A 26,256-nucleotide genomic window follows, 5' to 3' on the forward strand; every position below is an offset into this window, starting at 1 on the left:
CGTACTTCTTTGCTTCCGTAAAAACCTGTAAAGGACGCTCCACCTTGAAGCTAATATGGCTAAAGGAAAAGTAGATGTTACATACAAAATTATTAACAACCTTATCAAAATTTCCACTAGGGGACAATAATACTCAAAAAAAGGTTGCGTTCGACGAACAGACTACCGGTGAGTAACCGGTTACAAACCGTAGCGTTCTATTATCTTTAAGCTGTTGATTGGTTGATTGAAGCTCGTGATCATTAGCTGTCACGTGATTGGGTAACCGTTAGCTACCGGTTGAGTTTGTCGAACGCAATCAAATAAAAATTAATAATTTTTATTTGATTTAGGGATAGAACAGAGGAAAATCAGATTCAAATCATTGTAAAAAAAGACGGTGAAGAAACATGTCAGTTTTTTTTATACTACATGTTTCCTTTTCATAAAAAATGATTTTAGTAAAAAAAAAATATCCGGAATACTTTTGTTTTTTTAAATATGGCAATGACTAATAACCGAACCAAAACAAAAAAGTGTCCACTGTGTTCCGTGCGTGTTGACAACTGATTATTAGTTATTTGTTGCTTGAACTATTAATAATGTTATTATTTTATGCTTGATTTGGTAAAAGATCACCTTCAACATGCTCATAGAGGAAGATAGGAAAACTTTAGAGTTTAAAGCAAGGCCCGTAACGTCCATATTTTTAGATGACGAACGAGCTGATTATAAACCTGGCTGCAGTGTTTTAGAAGTTTCTTTTCCAGAACCAGTTTCTGTATGAATGTTTGATACTTTTTAAAAATTTTCAACGTAATATATTCAATAAAAAAATCCTTTAATTAATTCAAATGAAATTGTTTCTTAATACATGTGTATGAGCGGATACTCAAAATTGATTTTTGTCTAATTAACAGTTGTGATAGTAATTCGACTAGTACTCCAACAAAGGAATATTTCGATAGTTGAGATTCAATTGCAGTCGACAAGTTTTAAGCAATAATCTATTTAATTCTTTCAATAAAATAAGGAATGCCGAAATACATTACTATGTAGCGTCAAAAAGATAGGCTGCAGTCAAAAAATTACCTAGAATCTTAGTTTTGGAAATCTTCCAATCTTTTCCTCCTAACAAAGGTCTAGAAATACGCTTGGTTTTCCGACAAATCCTGGTGTCCCCACTGATTTACTTCAGGTCCCATTAAAAGATAAATTTGCTAATTGATGACCAAACCAGTCAAAAAAAAATTAACGGTGAAGGTTTGTTTTAGATAATTGCTTTGTCATTTGTGTTATTGACACGTAAAATTGATATCAAATTAGCTTGTGAAGATCTACAAGAATACCATCTTATGTTCCCGCAAATGATTCTTAATCGGCTCAAAACAACATTTTAGAACAAAAAGTTATGTGATGATCATACAAAACCGGTAGTAATTGAAGGAAATGTTGTTGCCAAATCTTGAGTTATTAGCCATTTTGTACAAGTGTCACAGAAATATTTTCTAGCAAAAATGTCGAATTTTGAGCCGATTAAGCGTCTTTTGCTACAAGTTTAGATCTACATCTAATCTAAAGAAATCTGCAAGATTTCTAGAATGTCTGCAAAGTTGCTGCTTTAAAATGAAGATATCTGCTGAGTTTGCAGAATTTTTTCTGCCTTTCTACCCCACTTTATGTCCCTAGCAGCCTGATTGCAGACAGCAAGGGAGAAGGGTGGAATTGCTCCACAAAAAAATAATCTTTCAGTGCTGTTTCTGCAGAATATTTTCACAACAGGCTGTTTTACTTATTAATTTTTTCCTTTTTTCTCCCTTACCACAAAAGTCTTTCATTCTGCGACAGCGTTGCTTCGTTTCTGGCATGGGGCTGACTTTCTGTTGTTGTAGATGTACCTTTTCGTGTAAAATATGATAAATCCTTCTCATACAGGAATGCTAACTTTTTATTCATTGAGTTGATAGGAATTACTGAGCCAAGGCAGGTTATTTAGTGATTGCCCTAGGACCATTTATTGCATTTTCATGAGGTTGGTAAAAATAAGTATTATTGAAAAAGAGAAAAAAAAATCATTACAGTAAAGGGTTTTTTTTTTTTTTTTTTTTTTTCCAAGGATGGTAAATAAAACATCTTTTGAGAACTTGCAATTGTTAAAAATTTTCCTTTAAGAAGCTGCCTACTCTGTTTATTTACAAATTTAGTAATATATTCAATAGTCTATGGCTTATGTCATTACACTACATGCACTTGTGGCAGTGGTACAGTTAAAAACATTTTGTGGATAATTATTTTGTTATAATTTCATCATGTAACTGAAAGTAATGTTTTTCCTTGACAGGTTCAAAAATTTTATAAGCCAGCTCAGTATGAGTTTTCTTTTTCATGTATGCGTAGATGTATGAATTTAGAATAACAGAGGAAAATAAGTCCTTAGTTCACCCATATAAAATTTTTAAATGTTGTTTCTTGTTTTCTTGTAGCTTAAAAGCTAAAAAAGTGTTTGACATGTATGTATACACATTTTTTTTTGTTAAAAATTTGGTTGGTATGCAGTTTGATTTGTAACAGTAGTTTATGTTTTCAAATAATACTGTTTTCTTTTTGTTTACAAATGAATTGGCATTTATTTTCAGATAGATGAAGTAAGATTTCGGAACAACTACACTGCTTACATTAAGATGTCATGTAAACGGGTGCCTGCAGAGAAGGATGTTAAAAGTAATTTAATATTTTATAATTGATAAACACTTTCATTTAAAAGCTAATTGTTCGGAGATGTTATAAGTAGCGTTGGCTTTTTGCCATCAAAAACTGGTTTTTTGAGGTAACAAGCATCAAAAACTGGTTTAACTCAAAAACCTAAGTAGATGCAGAGAAACTAATAAAAAATATTTTTTTTAGGTAAAATAATTTTTTAGTATTTTCGTACCTAATAAAATCATTTCAAATTGGTTGATCCGACTTGTCCTATGTTTAAACCTGAATACTTGCATTTAACTATGCAGAAGTCTTTTAATGGTTAGAGAAATAATAGAATAGATGGTATACACTGTGAAATAAGACAAATAGCAAAGTAGCTGTATGAAGCAATGTCAAACCTTTATCTTTAAAGATCAAAGAATAAAAATCATATTAGTGCAAAATTTTTTTATACATTTTTATAAAAATGTTTAGATATTATGGAATGATACTAGTGCATCCCAAGTAGACTTCTAAACTTTGATCGGTTTGGATTCCCAAAAATTCTTACCCTGTCATAAAGTAATTTTTGAAAATACAAAAAAAAAAAAAAAAGTTCAAACCGTTTTGGGACAATGAAGAGAGTTTCATACTCATGTGAATTCAAGCCATTTTAGACTATTAATATTGTTTTATTTTTGTGGTGTCCAAATGTAACCCAAATATGTTTAATTGTACCCGATGTTAGGCATATATGGATACTTTTTGCTTACTTTTAAATATACATATATTAAAAAAATTTTTGTCGCATCTCCTAATATTTGAGCATATACATTTGAAGGAATTAGATGTAAGATTATAGTTAGTAAAGAAATTAAGAAAATAAAATGAAAAAGGTTAGTTTTCCACCATGGGCTCAAAACAAGAAACCAACTGCTGATCGTAACTAATTAAAAGCTTTTTAATATTATGAGATTTATGTTTATAATTTACAATCCAAATGTTCCAATCCTTTTTTAATTTTAGATAGAGACATTCTTCCATGGCAGACATCGGTGAGGCACTTCAATTTAATGCCAGAACCTGAATGTGAAAAATGCTCGCAAGACATATTCTCTCTTTTGGCTAAAGAAGTAATTTTTTCTTTTTAAATTAATAATCTACTTTCTCATGAATTATAGTGCAATTTAGCATATGTTTACTATTAATATTACAATTAAGTCCAGTGGTTCCCAACCTGGGGGCGATCGCTCCCAAAGGGGACATTTGACTCCTTAAGGGGTGAATTAAAAGACAAAATAATAATAATTAAAAGCCCCCCAATATCAAATTCAAAAGTGTATAAGAAACCACTTGTTAAAAAGTCAGACTAGGAATCTCAATAAAAAAGAATCAAATTTAAGTTTAGGAGCTTTCTTCTTGCATCTCCATTGATCCTTAAGGACCTATTTAATCGTTTATTGAAAAAGAAAGGTTCCAATTTAAAAAAAATTCCCCAGTATCCGATTTAAAAGAAAAATAATATAAAAATGTACAGTAAAACCTCATTGATCAAGACAGCCTTATAGATGTACATATTGTACGTATAAAATGCAAGTTGGCAGTAGGCTGTATTTTGTAATTTTGTCTTATTCAATTTTATATTTCATTCTCTTGAATTCAAGATGCAACTTTTATTGTGTGCAGTAGTTTGTTTATAAACTTTGGCTGTATTTATAGGTTATTTTGTTTATTTCATACTTTCATGAATTTGAACTGCCTGGATCCCTTATTAGTCCAGATTAATGAGATTGTACTGTGTTTCTGTTTTTGAAAAGTAAATCAATTATCTTGTATTTCCCTTCAAATACCTATCGATTCATTTTGTTAAAGAAAGAAAAGCAAAAAGAAAAAAAAAACATTAAAAAAGGTGCTTTTATATATTTATTAATTTTTTTGTTCTAAGACTTATTGGATAAAATTCTTTTATCAGTTCATATCAAATTTAAATTAGGCATTTATGTTTTCAATAAAATCGATCATGCCAAATCATGAATTTTTTCAAGGAAGAAAATGGCAAGGTGGGGGGGGGAGAGAACGCATAGGGTGTCTGCGAATCTCAAAAGGGATTTGGGGCGATTTGCTCAAAAAAGTTGGGAACCACTGGTTCAGTCTCAGCTAATGTAGCATAGTTGTAAAAACAGTAAAAAAATGTTGCTCTATCAGAAATAAAAGAAGTAATTTAAATCACAAATAAAAGTGATACTGTTTTTATTAGTACTTTTAATTGACTCTTTTACTTCTCATAGTATAGTAATTGTATCCTTTATAGAGTTTAATTTCCTGGAGTGGCATTGTGAGCTTGCGAATTATATTAAAACAGCCTTCATTTCGATGGAAGAAGTTTGGGATTGAAGAACTTTCGTTTTTTGGGGATTCAACTAAGGTAGTTTTTGCTGGATTCATTTTGAATGTGTTTCATCTTCAAGTAGAAAAAGCAAAAGAAACATCTATTTACCTATTTAAGTATCTATATATGGATGCCTCACTTGTCAAATCAACTAATTCCATAAAAGAAAAAGTAGAGAATACATAGTTGTTATCCATAGGAGTAAATAGGCCCTCGTGTTACATTTTCTGCCATCACTTGGTCAGAAATGTACTGAACCAAAACTTCAATGTGAATTCACGTGCTAAGCATTGTTAAAGCACTATTAAAGCAGAAATGAGCTTTTTTTAAAAAAAAAAGTGGAGTCAATTAATTTGGCAATTGCGGCATCCATATATTGTTCAGTTGTGAGTGTGACATTTGTATAATCATATTTCCTTGTTTAATTCAGTATCTTTAACAGGTTGTGGGTATGATTTTTAATGCTAAAAATACTTAAATACTGAAAATATACTGGAGTGTTTTATACGTACTGGATATACTGGAGCTACTCCTGAATTTTAATTGAAATGCTGGAAAAATAAAAGTGAATGGAACCTGTATTATTGATGTGATCTAAATAGCAAAATACTGTGCTGCAGTTTATAATAACTCACACTGTGATCTATATTTTTCTTTTTCCAACTGAACATATTTTTAACCAGCAAACATGGCCATATTATTATTAATCATATGCCCCAGAAGAGAGCTATTAGTTTTGGAAAATACTGAATTTTTTGGTATTTTGACTCATATTGACCTTTTACAACTAAGTAGGAAGATATCAGTGGCACATGCAGAAATGTTTCAAAGGGGGGAGGGGGGGGTCCAGGATTGAAGGCTACCAGTCTCATATCATACTCCAACATGCATCCAAACATATTCTTTTGATTTTATCGATTTTCGAGAACATAAAATATTAAAAAATTAATGCTTAAAAAATGAATAATTACTTAGCATTAGTTAATAAAATTAATTTGCTAACAACAAAGACTTAATTAAAGTACCAAAAAGCCAAAGAAAGAATGAATTTATTTACTTTTTGCAAAATTAAAAATTAAAGCAGCTAAGCAAAAATAACACTATAAAACAATTTATGTTTACTTACAGTTCAATTTTGCAGGGGAAGAAAGAAAGAGCATACATTTTATTTTTTCATTTATTAAACCTGAATTTAGTGTTACCTTTGCTTGAACTTATTTTAGGTACTACATAAATAGGATTCTAGTCAATCCAAAAAACTCCAGGGCAATGGGAGAGATCCGGACCTCCTGAACTCCCCCTTGTGTGTGCCACTGAAAGATATAGATTTTGTAGTTAATAGGCCAGGGTTGGTATAAAAACTTTTTTTTGAAATGCAAAAGACTGAAAAATAATGATAATTAAAATATTATAAAAAAGGTACTTGGATTTTTTTCATGCAATTTTAGAAAAACTTAGTTGGTCTGCCATGTATATTTATGTACCTAATAGGAAAGCTGCATGGATTTAAAAAAAGAAAAATAAAACAACAATAAAATAAAAACTATTTAGCAAACTTACATTACCTTAAAAAATATGTTTCTGAATTTATTAAATCTGAAATTTATCTGTAAAGCTTTGCTAGTTACTTTGCATTAATTAGATTTTACTCTTTGCAATAATATGTAAAATTTATGGAAACATTATGGAGAAAAAAATGTAATTTAAAAAAAAAATTTTATGAGGAAAAAAAACACATGGTTTAAAAAAAAACCACTTGGTTTAAAACATGGTTTAAACCAAACAACCCTGATGCAGGGCCGCGCCCTTGTGCAAATGTCTTTTGAGCGCCTTTATGCTCTGGCATTCGGAGAAAATATAGTTAACACCTGGAAAAAGGTTTTGTAAACAAATATAAAATGGGAAAAAATACGTTTGGCATTTAATTTATTAAAAAAATAATGTGTGAATATTTAATTTTGGAATATGGTGTGCGTTTTTACTTCATGTCTCGAAATTATTTAGAGTTCAGCAGCTCATCTGATATGCTAATAATGCATTTCAGAAAAAGGAAAATGTTTGAAATATCAAAGTTCACGCCACTGTATCTATCTAATCTTAAAGTGATAAATAATTAATACAACAGTTATGCCTGTCAAAACATGACAACAATAGTTTTAGAGGGGTACATTGAAAAAAAAATATCTTTTAAAATCTTTGAAATTTGTAGTTTTAAAAACGCAATTTTGGACTGTCTTTGGTGGTGTTATCGTAGAAAACGGTACAAGGGGCACCGCGGAAATTTGTAGAAGTTGAAGCCTTAAAACGCGATTAATAGGCCATATTTATTGATGTTAGAATAAGAGATGGAACTCTGGGATTCTACCCGATTTTTTTTTTCTTTTTTTGTAAAACAGATAGAAATCAATTCCTCCTGTCCCCTACAATTTTTTGAAATTGAACTTCTAAAAAGGCAATTGCAGACAACTTTGAAAATTTTTTACGGGAAGGAGATTTTGGAGCTCCCCCTGGAAAATATTTCAAAATCAAAGCTCTAAAAACTTAGCAATATTCTATGATGTTAAGAGAAGTTCAGAGGGTATTTCACTTAAATAATGATATTAAAGGAAGGGGTTTGGAGGCCCTTGCTCGAATGTTATCTGAAATTGAAGTCTTAAAAACGCGATTGTAAGACTATTTTTGGTTACGTTAGGGCCAGCAATCTTTCAAAATTGAAGCTCCAAAAATGCAATTTTAGGTGATTTTCGAAAGTAGCTTCAAGCGATGTTGTTTGGTATTTGAGCACTTTCCCTGGAAATTTTGCAAAATTGAAGATCTGGAAACGAAATTTGAGATGCTACGTAATGCTTTTGGTGGCGGGAGAGGGAAATAAACTGGAGGAGTAGCATTTTGAAGACGATCTTACTTTCAGACAAACTAGAAAAAAGAAAAAGTTTTTGAAAGAAACTTAAGTTTTTTCCTAACATATTTTTTTTTTTTTTTTTTGTTATCAAAATCACTTTGTTTTCCTAAGATGTGTGTGTGTGTGTGTTTTGTCTTGAATAATAAAGAATATTTTTGAAAAACATTCAACTCAGCACTCTGGAGGTGCATAAATTATAATATAACATATTCATTTCAAGAACTAAAATGGGGAATAGCAAATTTCTTGCGCTTCGTATACCCAACCTTGTAAAACTACACTGTTAAAAAAATTTCCTGAAAATAACGGATAAAGTACCGGCAGCAAAGTTGCCGTAAATATTCCGTTTCCATTAAATTATTTTCCGTGACTTAACAGAAGTTCTATTTCTCATTTCTCCATTTAGTTCTGTTCTTCCATTTATAAATTTCCCGGGATTTATCGAAAATTATATTTCTCTTTCCGTTGATCTATTTTTCCGTTCATCTATTTTTCCATTTTTAAATTTTCTGTGTCTTTACAGAGCTTTCGGTTCTTGATTTTTCGTTGCACTATTTTTTAGTTTTTCATTTTCATATATTTTATTGAAATTTCATTCTCGTTTTTCTATCCTGTCTTTAAAATGATATATAATAGATAAATAGTTAACCATTCAAAAACTATTATTTTTTAAATTTGTATTTATTACTCAAATATATATTGCGAGTGAAAATTTTGCTTGATAACTTACCTACCATACAGCTCTTCTTCAAGCATCTATCACGAAATTTTCAGATGAATAAAACTAATCAAAAAGTACCAACAAGGAAATTAGTGGATTTAAATATAACACCAAATTTTGATGCTGATACTGCTTGATATTTCCTTCGTCATCCCCTCGTACATATTCTGGCGTGGCATGGAAAAGCATACATGAAAAATAGAATATTTTTATTTGTAGAATGAGTCAAATAAAATACCATTAAAAATCGGTTAACTTTATCATGAAATAATATACTTGATGGAGAGTACCACATACCAATTTACTGTGTTTAAAAACAGAATCATTGACATACACGTGAAATTTTTTTGGCTCAGATGATGTATACCCCCCCTCCCCCAGGTGATTTCCGCATTTTTCACTCATTGGAATAGCAACATAGGTTTTTAGTGCATAATCATAATACTTAGGCTAAAAATATCAATCAGTTCGTTTTACCTGAAATGTTTTTACAAGAAATTTGCAATTATCTCAAATAAGTTGTTGGATGAGATCCTAATAAAATAAATTAAGTAATTTATATTTATTATTATGAATGAAATCCCGAAAGGAGTAATGAATGTTTCCAGATTTCTAAGTAGTCAAGAAAACTTATTCTTGTCAAAATTTTAATTGTATTTTCAAAGAATAACAATCTGCTATGCCTTTTCGCAAAAAATATAACAGCAAGAAATACTTTTATTTAGAGATTTAAAATATTTACTTTCAATCTGTCAGAAAAAAAGAAAAAAACTGAGTGATTTTTTCTGTCCTGCTTGCACACCACGGTAATCTCCGGTTGATACGCAATGTTGGCATTTAACGTTTTAATGACTTTCAAGAATACAATGCATTAGAGCAAAAACAATAACTTTATAATAGTTCTATAAATTCTAAATCAGCTACCATAGGAATTCTATCAAATGCATATTAACAAGAAAAATACATTTGTATATTAACATGTACAAAGATATTCAACAATACTTACATGTGACCAGCGGTGCTAAATTTAAGTATCTCCATTACATCTGGATACAAGTAATCCAATAGCCTTTAAAATGGATAACACAAGATCTTAAAACTATTCTCACCGCTAGAACACACAATATGGCTAACGAATAGAATTGTTCGAAGTATTGTGCAAAATAATACACTGCAATAATATTCTAATACTAACTTGCTAAAACCTACATGAAATCACCAGGGCGATCAAAACACATCTGCCTGTATGAAAATGGCGCGAACATTTTTCCTAACCTACAAAACCCAAAGGTGTAAAAATACGAGTATATTACTCTCCAGACATGAAATAGCAAGCTATCTATTTTGTCTACGACATCTGAGTTGTTATTCTAAATAAGCTTTTAATTAACAAAATGTAACAGTGCGATTTAATAAGCACTCTCAAACAGTGATGTTTATCATAACTTGAAGGCTAATCAGAATGCTAACAAAGTACAGCAACCTAAAAATGGAAAAATTCCGTTTTCGTTATTTTCTTTCGTGATATGACGTTGTTGTAAGGAAAAAATACGTTTTGAAGCATTACGGAAATATTCTGTTAAAATAAGTCAGAAAACTACCTGAACTTTCAGGTTTTTTTAAACAGTGTATAGTCATACCAAAGCAGCATTCACGACTCCACATATGAAGAAAAATGCTCCTGTATGCATAAATTAAAATCATGTGTTTTCAGTGTAAAAGATTGCGCTTTTGAATAGCATGTTTGGACACTAAGGCAATTTTTTTCTTTTAGAAAGACAGCAAGGAGGATTGCTTGTTTTAATGAGCAATATAATTTCATCATCACTATTAGATATAATGAACAGTTCAATTTTATTTTTTTGGTTGGAGATTTTTTCCACTCATTTGGAGCATTTTTGATTGATAGAGTTCAGGGCCTTTTTGACTCTGGCGCCGTCGTGTGCCGCACGACCTTGCACATAGGGACGGCGCGGCCCTGCCCTGCCCTGATGGAGGCTCGTAAAAATTCAGTGTTACTGCAGTTTATGCCTGCAATTACTGCTTATAATTTCACACTTAATCTTCTTCTTTACTAATAATAAAGCTGAATGTCTCTCTGTCCGGAGGATGTCTAGATGTCTGGATGTCTGTAGGATATCTGTAGGATGTCTGTAGGATGTCTGTGACGCGCATAGCGCCTATACCGTTCGGCCGATTTTCATGAAATTTGGCACGAAGTTAGTATGTAGCATGGGGTTGTGCACCTCGAAGCGATTTTTCGAAAATTCGATGTGGTTCTTTTTTTATTCCAATTTTAAGAAAAAAAACTATCATAAATTACGAAATTATCATAACATGTAACCGTAACATGGGCACAAGCCAATTGGCGAGATACGAAATTATCATAACGTGTAACCGTAACATGAGTACAAGCCAATTGACGAGAAAATTCACAATACATTATTTGTAAATACAGGTGAACCAAAAGACCTTTTAATTTTTCTATTACGGGCGAAGCCGTGCGGGTACCACTAGTTACTAATAATAAAGCAGAAAGTCTCTCTGTCTGGAGGATGTCTGGATGTCTGTAGGATGTCTGGATGTCTGTGACGCGCACAGCGCCTAAACTGTTCGGCCGATTTTCATGAAATTTGGCACAAAGGTAGTATGTAGCATGGGGGTGTGCACCTCGAAGCGATTTTTCGAAAATTCGATGTGGTTCTTTTTCTATTCCAATTTTAAGAAAAAAAAAACTATCATAAATTACGTAATTATCATAACGTGGAACCGTAACATGGGCACAAGCCAATTGGCGAGATACGAAATTATCATAACGTGGAACTGTAATGTCGGTACAAGCCAATTGTCGAGAAAATTCACCATACATTATTTGTAAATATACAAGCAAACCAAAAGACCTTTCATTTTTCTATTACGGGCGAAGCCGTGCGGGTGCCACTAGTTACTAATAATAAAGCTGAAAGTCTCTCTGTCCGGAGGATGTCTGGATGTCCGTAGGATGTCTGTGACGCGCATAGCGCCTAAACCGTTCGGCCGATTTTCATGAAATTTGGCACAAAGTTAGTATGTAGCATGGGGGTGTGCACCTCGAAGCGATTTTTCGAAAATTCGATATGGTTCTTTTTCTATTCCAATTTTAAGAAAAAAAATATAAGATGGACGAGTAAATTACACAATTATCATAACGTGGAACCGTAACACGGGCGCAAGCCAATTGGCGAGATACGAAATTATCATGACGTGGAACCGTAAGATGGGTACAAGCCAACTGGCGAGAAAATTCATAATACATTATTTCTAAATATACAGGCAAACCAAAAGACCTTTTGATTTTTCTATTACGGGCAAAGCCGTGCGGGTATCACTAGTGTGACATAAAAAGTAATTAAAAATTTCTTTTTTCAAACTTGTTACTCCTGTAGAGCTGTAACAGATTTAAAAAGTGTTATTCAATATAGTACAATGCATCATAAAAATGAATGGACTTCTCTTCATTATTATTATTTTACGATAGATAAAAGTTATAATGCGTTTGTGATAATATCAGTAAAAATAAAGACTGCTGTCAGTAAAAGTGATGTATAAAATATATTGCAAGATTGATTTTGAAATCTAACTGCACGACATTTTTTAAATTATTTTTTATTCTTCTTAGGATGGTAGACAGTCCTCTGCTTCACATTCCTCATCATCGTCCAGAAAGTTTGAAAATAGAATTGTTGTAGTAGAGCCAGTAAGTTATGCCGAAATATTTTAGAATGTTATTATCTATCATGTGGGAGTACACTTTTAGGTCATGATGAAACTAATTGGCATTAAATATAAAAGTTATTTTATTTTTTTAAAATTAAATTTGCTGCTATATTTTACAATGAATGATTTTCCATTAAAGATGTAACAGATCGATTAATGTGTTTAAGGCATAACTTACTCTACATCAGTGATTCCCAACCTGGGGGCGATCGCCCCCAAAGGGGCGATTGAACTCTTAAAGTAGGCGATAAATTTCTGTGGGGCAATAGGGGGCGACTGGTATTCGGATACCTGGTAATGGGAAATTCTTGACCTTTCAAAAATTATATTTATTAAAACAAATCGGTACAGAATTCAGAAATATCTTTCAGAATACCTATGTTGTGTAATACCGAACCAAGCATATGGCACGTCAAATCAAAGAAAGTCGTTCTCAGAAAATAAGGCATGTATGATTTACAGCTCAATCAAATCTGTCTGGATAAAAAAAAAACAAAAGCAAAAAATAATATCTTTTCTTTTATTGCCGTTTTCACGAGGAAGAAAAAAAATCTTGTAAGCACTGTCTGACCGTTGGCGCCAGCATATATTAAATGCCTGAAAAGTGGATGGATATGTGTAGGAATGGATTTTTGCATTTACTTATCAGTTGTCATTCAGAATCTTGCAATCAGCGCATAAACCTCTTTACATAGTTTCTATTGTTTGATTTAATTTAGTGAATTTCTGTTCAATTGTGCATGTTTCGTAGTGTGAAAGTTCGATATGAATTCGAAAAAGAAGTGCCGCAGTATTCAGCAGAGTATTTAAAATTTGGTTTTGTCCGCAAAATATGCGGTTTCCGCATAATCTTTTGTGCGATAAAACATTTTCTAGCAATGAAGCGATAAAGCCCTCACGAATGAAAGAGCATTTGTCAAGAGTTCATGGTGACAAAGTAAATAAACCTCTTAGTTATTTTCAAAACCTCAAAACAAAAGCGGATAAACGGCCAAAGGTGGGTGAATTTCTTAGAAGACAAGCAACAGATCTTGACAAAGGGCTTCTTGCTTCTTACGAAGTGTCTCTTTTGATAGCAAAATGTGGTAAGCCTCATACGATTGGTGAAAATCTTATTCTACCGGCTGCCAAAAAAATAGTAGAAGTTTTGCTTGGTGAGGGCTCCGGTAAAAAGATAACTCAATCCTCCCCCTGAGTAACAACACAGTTTCAAGGAGAATAGATGAAATGGCTGCTGACGTTGAGTGCAAACTGATAAATGTTTTGAAACAAAGTAAATTTGCACTGCAGATTGATGAATCAACTGTGACAGATAACAGAGCTATTTTATTAGCTTACGTGAGGTTTATTAATGAGCTGAAAGAGATAACTGAGGAAATGTTGTTTGCCAGAACTTTGATTACTGCTACAAAGGGAGCATCGATTTTTAAAGTGGTGAAGGATTATTTTGAAGAAAAAGAAATTCCATTGACAAATGTAAGTGCTTGTGCAGCAGATGGTGCCCCTGCCATGGCGGGTCGTCATATTGGGTTTCTTGCACACCTTAAAAAAGAAGTGCCAGAAGTGATTACCATCCATAGTGTCATTCATCGTCAACACTTAGCTGCAAAAACATTGAGAGGTGTTTTACATGAAACCTTACAATTAGTCATTACTGGTATTAACAAGATCAAAGCTAATTCTCTCAATGATCGCCTGTTTCGAGAGCTTTGCCATGAAAATGATGATAAATTCGAACGCTTGCTTTTACATACGTCTGTGAGATGGCTTTCCAAAGGAAACTGTTTGCGCCGTTTCTTTGAATTATTCGACTCTGTAGCTGAGTTTCTCGACTTGCATAATCCTGATTTAAGTGAGAATTTGAAACAGCGAAAATTGGAACTTGCGTATCTCACAGATATTTTTGAAAAAATGAACGAAGTCGACATTAAGCATCAAGGAAACAAGATGAACCTTATCAAGGCCAAAAGCATAATTTCAGCATTCATTGCCAAATTCGAAATCCACAAGGCAAATATTGGCCGTAAAGAATTTATCCTGTTTCCGACTAAAAAAAAGTTTAATCGTGGATGATGAACTTCCTGAAGAAAAAATTTTAATTTTTATTGATCACCTTGATCAGTTAAAAAAGAACATGGAATCAAGGTTTGCAGATTTGATCAACTTACAAATTCCTGACTAGATTTTAGACCCATTTAGTTTTGAAGATGTGAATGAACTGGAAAACTCTTTGCAGACAGAGTTTATGGATTTGAAATTTGATTGTGAATCAAAAATTATGTTCAAGCAATACGGTTACGAACTTGCCTGGGTGAAGCTTATGGTTACTTACCCACAACTTTGGAAAAAAGTTGAACAGCTCCTCATCTCATTCCCCTCAACATATTTAGTTGAAAGTGGATTTAGCTCTGTAGTGCAGCTTCTCACAAAGCTAAGAAATAGATTGGACATCTGCCTCAAAGGGGACCTCAGATTAAATCTCACAATATAAAGCCAGACATCAAAGCTTTAATGGAGTTCCATCAAGCACAAGGCTGCCATTAAAAAGGTAAAAAAGAACAAATCTTAACAGTTAAAATTTTAATTTTTTTCCGGATTTCAATTAAAAAAAAGTATGTTACTGAAAAATGTAGTATTCTTATTTTTGCTAAGTATGTAAATGACATTGGTTAATTAAAGCACTTCAAATTGCGTTTTTTCTTTTTTTTTTGGGGGGGGGGGGGAGAGGGGAAGGGGTTAAAAATAAAAAATTCAGTTTTAAAGCTAATTATTACTTTATCATGCACTTTTTGAAGCTTTAAACTAAAATTAGTCATTCAGTAACATTAATCTTCACTAAAATCAGCGCCATCTAATTTGTGTTTTTAAGGGAAGAATGTGTGGGGGGGGGGGGAGATAGGTGTAATTTAACTTCCAAAAGGGGCGATGGGCCAAAAAAGGTTGTGAACCACTGAACTCTATCATTTCATGTCTTGAATCAAGTGACAGACTTGATTACTGATGTGGATTAAGCAACAGCAACATGACTTTTCTTGCTTGATTGATTGCATTATACATTTCATTAACATTCTTTCTCAAGTGGAAGAAAGTTATCCAAGTAAATCTTTAGTTCTATCGTTTTTATCTAGAAACCTACACCCTAATGCTTTATTAAGGGGCTTCTAGATACTCTAAAATACATACATTCAATTTAGTTAGAAATAATAATAATTTGGAAGAACTTCGTTTTCTTGCACAAAAGTTAAGATTATTTTCTTACTAGTATGTTTTCAAAGCCTGTTTAACAGCTATAGAGCATTGTGAATGTAGTACTGCTATACAATGTCGATGTTTTTTTTTTTTTGTTTGTTTTGTTTTGTTTTGTTTTTGAAGTGATGCATTTATTTTTATGAGAGATTGTATTGTATTGCACTTGAAAACCTATTGTAAAAATGAATTTGTTATTTTTTAAAAAAACCATTGTAAAAAGTACAAGTAGAATATTTCTTATAACAGTTCTATTCTCATGGCATATTGTGTCAAAAAATTTATTGTATTTCAAATGTTGTAATAATATTATTATAATTTAAACTTTTTCAATTGATTCTTATTTTTCAAAACAATTCTTTTACAATTTTTGTTTAATATAATTCGTTTCAGGAGAAAAGTGAAAATATAACAGGAAAAAGTAGATACATGTGGACAATTACAGATTTAATGAAAGATAAACAACCAACAAGTGTAGCTGTTGGCAGATTTGAGGTAACCTATTTTCCTTTTAATTTTTTACATCTTAATGCATACATATTTTTAATAAAACATGTATTAACAGTTACCTATGCAGTCGATTATTTACATAATATGTTTGGATCTCTATTGAAAATGAAGTGTATTCAAAAACTAAGGTGCGGTGATCAATATTCAACTATTGGTAGGCCGAAATCATGGTTAATGCATGCAGCCTTATCAACAAACTCTTTACAATAGGGTAACAAACCCAGTAATTGGCACTTTAAGAGTTTGACCTTAAACTTACCTCTGTTTTCATCTGTAAGAGAAGAAATATTTACTTGTAAATATTTTTGTATCAAAGAATGCACATCTGTGCATCTATTTAGTTCACTGAAAGCAAAAATCTTTGAATAGATATATTTTTATAAAAATTACTGTATAAAAAATTACCGAAATCACCAGTAATTGTCACCTGATACCCCAGTGTATGACACCTTGTGATCCAGTGATTGGCACATGTTAATAGAACTGGAAAATCACTTTATTTTTCACTTTTAGATTACATACAAATTTCATCATCATAAGAAACATAACTAATGTAAATTTAAAGTGGATAATTTTACATAATTTAATGTTAAATCACACATCTCGACGTTAAAAACGTAGTTTAGAGAAATAAAAATTTAGAATGTTACACGGAAAAAAATATTGACACTATTGTTGTTTCATCAGTCGGCATGCAGTTTTGATTTTATGAATTATAGCTATTTTCACAAAAGAAGGAACATTAACCCGATGATTTAAAGGGACCATAAAAAATGGAACAGTTCTCTACAGTCGCAATATCTGATTGTGATGGCCAAACATATTTGTTTTTTATTGTTTCTTTTAAAAATTTAATAGAAGATTCTGAAGGATTCAAATCAATAGTAGAACCCATATAATTGTTGCTGCAAAAATATCAGAAATCAAATTAGTGACACATTGCACAACACATTAGGGACTTTAAGTACATGTTCCATTTACTGGGGACTAGCAAAAACTGAAGCACCACTAAATGGCATCCATCATTTCTTCAAAAACTCAAAACGAGACAAAAATTTACTTCTATCCACTCAAAGTAACATCTTTCAACTTAAAAAAACTTTTGATAACAAAAATTTAAAATATATTTTAAGTCAGATTTTAATGGATTGATGTGCATGCTTCTCTTAAGCCAGAGAAGAAGCTTTTGCAACAAAAATGGCTGATTTGATGCAAGCCACAATTGTTTCTCTTTCCTATGCACTGCTACCATTTAGTAACATGAATTGAAGTTATAATATTTAAAGTAAATGTACATTCAGTTGGTATATAGCCTTCTACTCTTAAAAGATTGGATATGAATCTTATTTTAGGACATTTTTGTTCGAAGTGCCAGTCACTGGTGACCTGCCAATTACTGGTGTTGTTACCCTACTACTGTAGGTTTCACTCAATTTTTGTGGTCTCATGTAAACTTTAAATAACAATGCTAGCTCTCTCATTAGTGTTGTAGAGGTGCATGATATTGCCCCCCACCTCACCTAGATCCTAGACTACCTCAAAACTATCTTTATTCATATCTTTTTTTCTTGGATTTAATTTGTTTTAATAAAGTAATAATGCATTCAAAATAAATTTATGTGTAGTAATATTAAATTCTGTGAAAATATCTAGAATTTTATTTAATAACCAGCTTAAGTTTCCAAATGTATTGCATATATCAATTACATATTGTTGAGGAGGACGGTGGGGCATAACTTCCCACCAGTGTTCGTAAGAAGGTATAGAGCCTGAAAGGTTGATAACCCACTGTATTAAGTAATCTCATCAAATCATTAATCATCAAATATTGTAGGTGTGTACAGCATTATATTAAGGAAGGAAATTTTATCTCCTTTTATTAATGGAAAGTTCATCATCATGTAATAATGCTATTTATTATTTAAAAAAAATCAATAATGTCTGTTTTCTTGCAGCTGTTGAAAAAATGCATAAAACAATTTCTTTGTTTAATGCTAATTCTACCCCAAAATTCTTTTTTTCCTCTTAACTAAGAGCATGACTTGCTTTTGCAGGTAAAGCTTAAACTACATTGTATGCTTTTGTTGTTGCTCTTAATTAATTTATACAGTACTTGATGTGAAACAACTGTGCATAATGTCTTGCTCGATTTAATTTTTATTTTAGCAATCTTATTTCAGCAAAGAAATGCTTTTTATGTATTTTATTTGTTTATGCTTTTATTAGGATGAAAATCCCGCCAGTTCAGAGCATGCAGATTCTGAAATATCCGATACTGATGAGGATGTTAAAAATTAATGTTTTGGACTGAAAGCTTCATAAAAAATCCTACTTAAAAATTGCATGGGAAAATATTTCTTTTATATTTTTGTAGCCTTCAGGTATTTTTTGATTTGCTTATAGTTTTGTTTATTTTCATGTTCATTGCAATGCCTCATTTATTATGTTCTTGCTTTTTTTGCAGAAATCTTCATTTATTTCTTTTGTGATGTTCATGCTCGAAAAAAAAATTCTGCTTCATTTATTTTTTTAAAATGTTTCAGTTACTTGCTTTATTTATTTTACAAACTATTGAAAAATAAAAATTTTGTTTTTCTTACATAATTAATTCAGTTCAGAATTATTCATAAAACATGGATAAAATTACTTATTTATTACTGAAAGCTCTTATATCTTTTTCTTAAAATATCCTTATAACCGAAATTTAGAATTTCATGAATATCAAGAAACTTGGGGTTTCTCCTAAATAAAGGGTGTGGGAGGTGGGGAATGCGGAAAAATCCAACATAATATCTTAGTTAAGTTTCATTATTAAATTACATACATATCTGTGGCGGATCTTCGATTTTTTCCAAGCCAGGACAGTAACTTGAAATTGCCACCCCATCCATTTTCCTTCAAGTATTTATATCGAGTTCAAAGAAACCCCCCACAGAAATGAGAGGAATTTGCCGCCCCTAGAAGTTGCTGCCTGGGGTGAGGGACTCAGTTTGCTGCTTGTATATATATATATATATATACAGTTGGCTCTCTATTTAACGACTTTCAAGGGACCACAAAAAATTGTCCTTAAGTAGAAAGCGTCCTTAAATAGAATGCTTTTAACACTACAGTGGACCATCTGGGACCGTGAAAAGCCGTCGTCAGGGCCGTATCCAGAGGGGGGGCCTGACGGGCCCGGGCCCCCCCCAAAACCCGAAATGTTTTGTACCGTAAAACAGAAGAAGGTTTTTTTTTTTTTAATTCCTAATGTCAGAAAAGGAGAATACCGAAGTTTTTTTAATTCTTAATTTTGCTACTATTCAAGATTTATAATATTTTGAAGAAATACAGAAAAAGCAATTCTATTTCTCATTAGCTGCAAGGCACACTTGAAATTTAGACCTTTAATTAGGACTTCCTGCTCTTTTTCTCAATTCAATTCAGGGCAGTCCAGGGTCAAGGCAGGCCCTTTGTCAGTTTTGGTAAAGTCTGGTTCGACAGACTTTTCAAGTCTGCCGAACTGACTTCTGTGCACTTCCTCCTCCAGGGGCGTGCACAGAAATTTTGGCGCTGTTACAAATACCTTTTTTGGACCCCCTCCATATTGTTTACCTATACTTTGAACCCTAGGTTTAAAGATATTGGGCTTCATTTAAGCTCGAGCCCGGACCAACAGGTGTCCCTTCTCCCCTCTGTACACGACCCTTCCCTCCTCCCCCTAAAACTCTTATAAAACTTACACTGTACTGATTTCGAGCCGGGGACTCCCCAAAGGCTGGGCCCCTAGTTTCCAATTAGGCGAGTATCTTCTTACCAAGATGTGCCAAATTCAGCTCCTTGATACATCCTGCGTAAAAAATGCAAAAATCACGATTCTCGCGTTTTTGTAGCATAATTTTCAAGATCATTTTTGTGACTGATATGTTTCATGTCTTGCATTTATTTAATGCCGAATTCAGTATCATGGAAGTTCTTTTGTTATTGCTTGTTTTTTTTAAATTTTTTTTCTTACTTCTACGGCATACTGTTAATACCTTAAGTATGAGAAAAAAAATAACACTTACTCTACTCTTTTTCATTTTCTGCACTACTTGTGATTGAAAAAAAAAAAGTTTGTTTCGAGAAATATTTCGTTGCATTTATTAACTTAAAATGGGTGTGTCTTACAAAGTTATAAGAGCTTCAAATAATTTCAACTGTTCGAGAGTCTGAAAATTATTTAAGTTTTTGAAATTCCTTGAAAAGTTCTTCAATTTTATATCTCATCAAGAAAATAAAGTATGAATTGTCCAAATGACCAGAATATTACCCTTCCGTTCTTATTTTCTGCATGTCTACACTATTTCTTTTAAACTATTTTGTACAATTTTCATACTGTAGGGCAGTTAATGAAAAATAGTGGGGGTAGGGGGAGTGATCAAAAACAAACTTCACTAAAAGTCGATATGAGCAGATGACGGGGTGCTTCTCTTTTCTCCTCTCTCGTTTTTCCTCTCTGTCCATTAATTTCCAAGATTTGTTGAGCAAGCAATTTTTATTTTGTTTGATCTTGATTGGAAAAAGAATGTATAACTTTTAAAAAACTTTTTTTGCCTATTTTGTTTTTCATATTTTCGTTGTTTCAATTACCTAACATAAGGCCTCAAAATACAGATTTTTTTTTCAAAAATTTCTCGGGGGGAGAAACCCCCGGACCCCCTGAAATTATGGATGTTCTACATCCGACTTAAAGGGACACCCTCGTGTTATCCTTACCACTACAAGGTGAATGAGAAAAATAATAAGAAATTAAAATAAAATAACAACAGTCCAAACAGTGGAATCGTTAAAAATTGAGACAAAAAGTCTTCTATGTTAACATTTTTATGCTTTTGGTGTGTCTATATATATTATATGGTGTGTGTGTTGAGCAATGTGCTAATCCGGGCCCCTCCCGAAAAAAATTTCTGGATACGGCCTTGGCCGTCGTTAAATAGATAAAATCATTAAATAGAAAGTCATTAAACAGAGAGCCAACTGTATATATATATGTATATTAGGGTGGGCCGAAAAAATCGAATTTCTTCGGAATACTTAGCCTTAGAGCAGAAAATTTGTGACTCCCTAACACTAATTATTTTGCAAAATTTTAATACTCTGAATGAATATCTTCCGCTCAGGCAAGAGGCTTGAATTTTAGAGATTTTTAGAAAATAAAGTCAAAAAAAGAAAAAATTTCCAAAATATTTCAAATCCGCAGAAGAGCGAATAATTTGTTACTTCCTTTCACTAATGTCAGAGCAAAATTTTAGAGTTCTGGGTTAATGTCTTCCGCTCTGGCAAGAGACTTGAATTTTAGAGATTTTTAGAAAATAATATAAAAAAGAGAATATTTACAAAATATTTTAAGATTCCGTTGAATGTTAAGTCTTAATAGGGGAATGTTTTAACTTTCTATCACAAACTGCAGCCTAAAATTTGAAGCGCTTATGATGTAATTATTTATGCTCTGGAAAGTGACCTAAAATTAGATAATTTCATAAAAAATCCTTAAATGCGACTAACACATAACAAAGTTCATACATACCTAAAACTCGGCAATATTTCAAATTTTTATCACCTCAATGACAAATCAGACCATCCCTTAAATTATGATACGTCTAAACAGAAACGCTCAAATTTTTTTCTGCGAAATATTTCTAAATGTGACATTTTTGGATATACTAAGGTTTTTGACTTCATGCTTCCAGCCTATGGAGATGTTATAAAATGTTGTATGTACAAGAGGCGAATACTTTCTTCCAAGATGGGTGGTAATATGGAGCCTAGCTTCCCTATTATTGCTGATCGTGTAGCAAGAAAAGTTGTTAACTTGTACAAGGACTAGTGCATTCCTGGTAATTTCTAAAGAACGTGTTATTGCAATGATACATACTTAACACAAAAGAATGTAGCCATAAAGGATGTTCTTAAAAGAGTCAAACACAGTGAGAACACAAGAGATCGACTTACAAAAATTAAGGAGGATGCAGTGAAACTCTTTGATATAGCTGCTTGTAATTGCCATAATTTTGATTCATGTACGTGTCCTAAAGAGATAAAAGTTCCATTTAAGGAAAGGTCATTTCTCTCCGATCGAAGCACTACTAGGTTAATGCTAGGTTAATCGGTGCGGTAGATATTAGTGAAACAAAGAAACTTCAAAAGAGAGACAAAAGAAGGTCACAAGCCTCTATTCGCTACTCATTTGGTGTATCTACTTCAACTTCTGTTCAATTGGAGAATCAAGAAAAATCCCTCCAAAATTTGGACTTTGGAATTTCTAGTAGTTTAAACCTTTCTTGCACTGATAGTTTCAGCGAAAAACCTTCTACATCTACATCTTCTCAAATGCGGATTAAACTAAAAAATTCAGTTATGAGGAGTTTGAGGTTTGGGATATCCAACAGAGCTGCAGCTGCGGTTGCTTCTAGTGTTTTGCAGGATGTTAGTATGATTTCCGAAACCGACACTTCACTTGTCATTGATAAAAACAAAATCTTAAGGGAGAAATCGAGAATTGGAAAGGAATTGAAAACTATTTCCACAGGTGAAAACGACACTCCTTTACTCAGTCTTTACTTTGACGGCCGTTGTGACAAAACAGGATGAGTGAAAGAAATGAGACAGGTAAGTCTTATGTGCGATCTGTAGTAGAAGACCACTGCTAGCTTATAAAAAAGCCCGGGAGTCAATATGTTGGACACGTAACCGCCAAATCAGGGTCCAGTCAAGCCATTATGAAAAGCATTTATAGTTATGTGGAAGCTCACTGTGATGGATTTGAAAACCTTCTTGTTATTGGAGCAGATGAAATAGTTGTAAATACTGGAGTAAAAGGTGGACTAAATTGTCGATTAGAGCAAAATCTTTGCAGGCCCCTCCAATGGGCTATTTGTCTATTACATTTTAACGAACTCCCATTGCAACATCTCTTCCAATTTGTTGATGGTAAAACATCAGGCCCAAAATCTTACTCCCGTGAAATTGGAAAAAGCCTATATGACTGTAAAAAGCGTCCCATGGTTAAGTTTAAGCCAGTGGATTTCAAGTTGCCTAATGTTGACCCGATGATACTGAGTAAAGATCAACGAAATTCATTGCAAATATCTTATGCCATTAACTCAGGTGTATGCTCTCCGAATCTTGCTAACCGGGAACCGGGTGCTATAAATATATCTCGACTGACTACAACCAATAGAATCTTGAGATTGTACGTTTCAACTATAAAACCAACAGTTGAGTTGAAAATCTTTTTCAAGTTCATTTTAAACGTATATTCTCCCATCCTTGTTTAAAATAAAAATAATTCTATTAAATACAGAGCAAGACGTGTGGGAAATCATTCATGCATCAAGATACTTGCCAAAACGTATCTTAACGTAATCGATCCTGTCATTGCTCGGAATGCATTCTTCGCCTCTCCAGAAAACATTCTGTTAAGTATGCTAACAGATAAAATGGTGAATATCAGAGAGCTTGACATTCATAGAATCCTAAAGGATACAGAGAGTGCATCTCCAGATAAAAACTGTGTGCGCATATTCCGTATCCCAAAGCTTAACTTTGAGGCGGCATATTATGTTGGTTTGATAGATTGGAACACTTGCAAAATTACATCTCCACCAGTTCTCTGCAACTTCCCTTCAGATGATGGTTGAAATATGTTGGTTGATGGAGTTCTGTGTGAAAACTGGAAGTTTATTCAATTCCCTTGCCACACACAGGCTGTTGAACGCATCATGAAGTTGGTTTTGAAGGCATCAAATCAAGTATGTGGCCAAGAGAAAGTATATTTTCGCTTTTTTAAAATCATGCAGCAATATGCCAGCATTTGAGCAAAATGCGTAATTACAAATTGCAGTAATACATGATGAATCTAAAACTCTAAATTACAAAGTGTGAACTGTATACTTTAAATTTTTAATAATACATAAAAAAAATAAGCTTTCAAAACCATTTTGTAATTTTTTCCATAATGAATAAAAATCTGTATGATAAAAGCAGTTCTGATTTTTTTCCATACATCTAAATGAGATTTTCTAACAGTATAAATACTTTGATATCTAGTTAACTTTATTTCTACATGCAGATTTTAATTTAAGACCTTCTAAATTTTTAATTGCTCTCCTTTACAATAGTTGTACAGTAAAAAAAAATTGTTTTTTGGGCTCTTTTGACTGAAGTTGAAGTCTCTTGCCAAAATGGAAGACATGAAATCAGAGTCATAAAATTTTGCTTTGACATTAGTGTTAGGAAGACACAAATTTTCCGCACTAAGATTAATTTTTCTGCGGATTTGAAAATATTTTGGAAATTTTTCTTTTTTTTGATTTTTTTTCTAAAAATCTCTAAAATTCAAATTTTTTGCTTTGGAGCGGAAGACATTCACTCAGAGTATTAAAATTTTGCAGAATAATTAGTGTTAGGGAGTCAAATTTTCCGCACTAAGGCTAAGTGCTCCGAAGAAATTCAATTTTTTCGGCCCACCCTAATGTATATGTATAAATATGAAGTAGTAATTGAAGGAGAGATTTTTTTTGCATCCAGCTGTAGAAAACGATGGTCGATGAGAGGTAGCTAAGGTGGATAGGCAGCACATGTCCATTGGGTGCAGAGCACTAGAATACAATAAAGTATTAGTGACCTAAAACTGTAGTTTTGCATTTGCTTTAAATGAATATTGTGAGGCAGAAATGTTAAATTAAAAAAAAATGAATTACGATGAAAGAATACGATGTACTTGAAGTAAGAAGTAACAATGTCAAAATGCACAAATTACAGATTACATCAGACACATGTTTCTGCTTTACAAGGAATGCCTTTTCAGTGCAAAAAGTAATGAGCTTATGGATGAAAAGACATCTGACAAAAGCCAAGAGCAGGTAAGCAAACAGCTTAAAAGATAAAAATAGGGTATAAACCAAACACCAATGAGAAAATTATAAACCAATGAACCAATAGGAATGCAAACAAAGGGCAAGAGCTCTCTCAGAGGCACAGTTAAGCCGAAAGATAGAATACGATTGGACAAAGATTAAGCCAAAGCTAAGACAAAAAGAAAATGTCAATAACGGAACCGAACCTCAAGAAAGGAAAAGTTTATTGACATTCAAATGTGTTCGAAAATGTTAATGTATGATTTAATGATTACTACTTTAATGCTGTTACAATTTTCAATCCCAATTCTTTTAGTCTGCAAGTTTTATCTACTTGATACTGATTGTGTTTATGATTTACACTTTTCCCCATCAAACATATGGTAATTAAATAGTTATTTATTGGGTGAGGACAACATTGTGAAGCATATAGGTTTCGAGCTTATAAAGAACAAATTCTCAAAGGCAAAAAATAATTTTCTTACAACTTGTTTTAGTACTGAGGTATCATAGCTTAGCACCTTTTAGCATAGGAAAATATCGATGTATTTTTGTTCAACATCCAATTGTTTTCAAATTTATACCTATTTTTCTATCAATTTTAGGTTTTTTAACACTATTTTTAGTAAAACCCAATTGAGCTGTTTAATATCTGTATAAAGCTCTATAAAATTGTTAAAAAAAAATTTCTGTCCAAGTGTGATCATAAGTTGATTGGAGACACATTACTCCGGAATCTCTGATTCATTCCATTGTTACGATGGTTCCCCATTTGACCTCTAAATTAATATTAAGAAAATGCTCACAAGCTTTAGTACAGCCAATATTTATTGGTAATAAGTGAATATATTACTAGTGAATATGTATGTAACTTGTAATATGTATGCTCTTGTTGTGAATAGAAATGTTGGCTGAAATGCCCTTAACAATCTCCTCTTCAATTCATTTATTAGCAACTTAAATGAGTTATCTTTTTAATAGGTGGATGGTTCATACGATGTTGCCCACCTGGTCTGACTTCTTAGTAATCTTATTGAAAAGCATTAGTTGTTCTTCATAATATGATCTTTCATTTGTTTTAAGATAGCATCCTTTGTTCATCTTTAAGTAAGTTTGTAGTGTCTTTGTTATGTTTATTGTACAAATGTAAATTTAATCTGTTAAAATTAAAGTTATAGAAAATAAATGCTGA

At 32.4% G+C, this 26,256-nt stretch overlaps 1 protein-coding gene across 5 annotated transcripts; it reads left to right on the plus strand.

Annotated features, from left to right (window-relative positions):
- The first annotated feature begins 503 nt into the window (after nt 1–503).
- Nucleotides 504–26,256, plus strand: LOC129233656 (nicolin-1-like). 5 transcript variants are annotated; one of them, XR_008581473.1, is made up of 8 exons: nt 504–760; nt 2,616–2,700; nt 3,688–3,794; nt 4,973–5,086; nt 12,332–12,409; nt 16,069–16,170; nt 18,412–18,566; nt 26,046–26,256. XR_008581473.1 is itself a non-coding variant. In XM_054867631.1 (7 exons), exons 1-7 carry the CDS (start codon nt 626–628, stop codon nt 26,079–26,081), a joined length of 657 nt encoding a protein of 218 aa, XP_054723606.1. In that variant the 5' UTR covers nt 504–625; the 3' UTR covers nt 26,082–26,256. The 5 variants fall into 5 exon arrangements, 2 of the variants coding, with proteins under 2 accessions (XP_054723606.1, XP_054723607.1); XR_008581474.1 differs by lacking the exon at nt 12,332–12,409; XR_008581475.1 differs by lacking the exon at nt 4,973–5,086.

This window comes from Uloborus diversus, unplaced genomic scaffold, assembly GCF_026930045.1.
Source record: "Uloborus diversus isolate 005 unplaced genomic scaffold, Udiv.v.3.1 scaffold_589, whole genome shotgun sequence".
Lineage (NCBI taxonomy): Eukaryota > Metazoa > Arthropoda > Arachnida > Araneae > Uloboridae > Uloborus > Uloborus diversus.